This window comes from Vicia villosa, linkage group LG5 (assembly GCF_029867415.1).
Source record: "Vicia villosa cultivar HV-30 ecotype Madison, WI linkage group LG5, Vvil1.0, whole genome shotgun sequence".
Classification (NCBI taxonomy): Eukaryota; Viridiplantae; Streptophyta; class Magnoliopsida; order Fabales; family Fabaceae; genus Vicia; species Vicia villosa.
In genome coordinates this window covers 67,303,127-67,305,300 of record NC_081184.1, presented here as the reverse complement: position 1 = coordinate 67,305,300, position 2,174 = coordinate 67,303,127, and the positions used below count along the sequence as shown (strand labels likewise).

Genomic DNA, 2,174 nt, shown 5'->3' with positions numbered 1-2,174 from the left:
CTACTCACCCCCCCCCCCCTCAATCATAGCAGTGATAACAACAGACAATTATAAAAAGCATATTGAAGACACACTTCGGATAAATCTTGATCTTGCTTCAAAGCTTCAATCAAGAGACACACACTCGTGCTTAACAGCTTAGAGTGACAAAAAACAACTTACAACTCAAACCACCTTATTCCAATACAATCATCAAAGATACAATTGCTTGGATTATAAGAAACACTAACACACACGTGAATACAAACACAGAGAACCCAATAATCTTCACATTCAAAAACTCCGCTTCTTGAAAGTAGGATTAACAATCTTCTTATAGGTCATACTTAGGCCTTGGGCCTTCCAAACATAAATTAGGGTTAACCAAGTTAACCTAATTTCCACATCATCAGGGTGTTCACACATAAGTTGTAGACGAGATTTTTAGCACAAATCATACAGCACAAAATATATAGTTTCCTAAATTGTAGCCTGAGATAAATAAGGAAACATAACAGCTAAACTATAACAGCTACTGCTGTCAGATACTGATGTCATGGCATCGAGCATGACATCCAACAAAAACCTGTATTAGCTCAACCATACAATCCTGCACAATTCTACACATAGTGTATCATGACATTAGTCAAGACATCACAAACACACAGGAATGTTTTACCACAAAATGCAGCCAATTTAAAAGCATCTACAAACTCCCCCTTTGGTAAATTTTTGGCTAAAATAACCTGTCACCACATTATCAGAAAATCTTTGCAGGAGAAAAACACACAGCACTCAACCAGTCAACCACACATGCAGGAATAGCTAATACAACTACAACTACCATCAAGCAATCATCAAGTATACTACACTACCACACCAGTCATCATGCATGACTACACTACATAGTCATACTACTGCTACAACTATCAGACATGCTACCACATCATACCATCACATATACCATCATGCATACAATCACACAAAAAGATCAACACTTCCATCATACCATCACATACAAACCAATAATTCCTCATGCAACAACACTACTAACTACATAAATAAACTGCAGAAGTAGACCTCCAGAATACACCTTCATTCAATCAGTAAAAAAAATTGTTGTCCTAGGGTGACCTTACACTACTCCCCCCTTTGTGCCAAAAATGTAGCCAAAGCAACCTTGTTCTACAGTTAAGTACAGGCCAAAATTAAACCAAAATATACTGAATCCAAAAAAACATCACCAGAAACAGCTGCTTCAGTCTTCAGACTTAGAGCTACTGAGTTCACCATCTGCAGCAACTTCATCAGTGTCATCATCTTGACTGGCTTCTTTCTCTAGTGGAATGTCTTGAATATCCATTTCAACATCAGAATCTGAATTTTCAATGATACTATCCTTCCTCTTCTTGAGAGAAACTTTGCTCCAGGTCTTGGTAGGACCAACTGGGGTGCTCTTGGGTATATCCTTACTTTTACTAGGACCAGTGGAATTATCTTTGGAGCCAGCTTTACTCCTGAGGGGTCCAGTTGAAGTAGTCTTTGGAACTCTTCTCTTGGGAGGATTCTGATCAGCTATTTTCCTACCTTTCCTAGTCATAAGCCTTTTTGCTATGTTGGGATTTACATTGGCAACCAGTTCATTATCAGATATATCATCAAGATCCACAACATTATTACCTGAATCATCATTAGGATTATTCTCATTGTTGTCCGTGACATCCTGAGTAGCATCAGCAACTTCATCTGTTATCTGAACATCGTCATTCTTCTCATGAACATTATCTTGAAAGTGGTTGATAGCAGGGGACATGAAACAGTTGAGAGAGTAAGGTTTGAACTTGCGATGGAAATAGAAACTATAAAGGTGAATTTGCAAATGAGGAGGGAATTTAAGGTCTTTCTCATTCAGCAGCCTCGTCACTAATTGATTATTTAACCTGACCAACACTTTATTTCCCAACTACTTTGATTGCTATAATTCCTCATGGATACATATTCCAAACTTGCTTCTCAAGTTTTCGAATTGTGTAGCATCAAGAGCTTTGGTAAATATGTCAGCTAGTTGAAGTTCAGTTGATACATGTTCCAAGTAAATCACTTTGTCTTCTACGAGATCTCTTATGAAGTGATGTCTGTAACACCCCCAATTCTATACTAAACAAGTAAGGCATACATTTACATAAATCAGAGTA

General features: G+C 37.7%; 1 protein-coding gene across 1 annotated transcript; it reads right to left on the bottom strand.

The window, feature by feature from the left end:
* Positions 1-1,237: 1,237 nt before the first annotated feature.
* LOC131604780 (uncharacterized) lies at positions 1,238-1,792 on the bottom strand. The gene has a single exon (XM_058877199.1). It carries the CDS (start codon positions 1,790-1,792, stop codon positions 1,238-1,240), a length of 555 nt encoding a protein of 184 aa, XP_058733182.1.
* Positions 1,793-2,174: the final 382 nt, after the last annotated feature.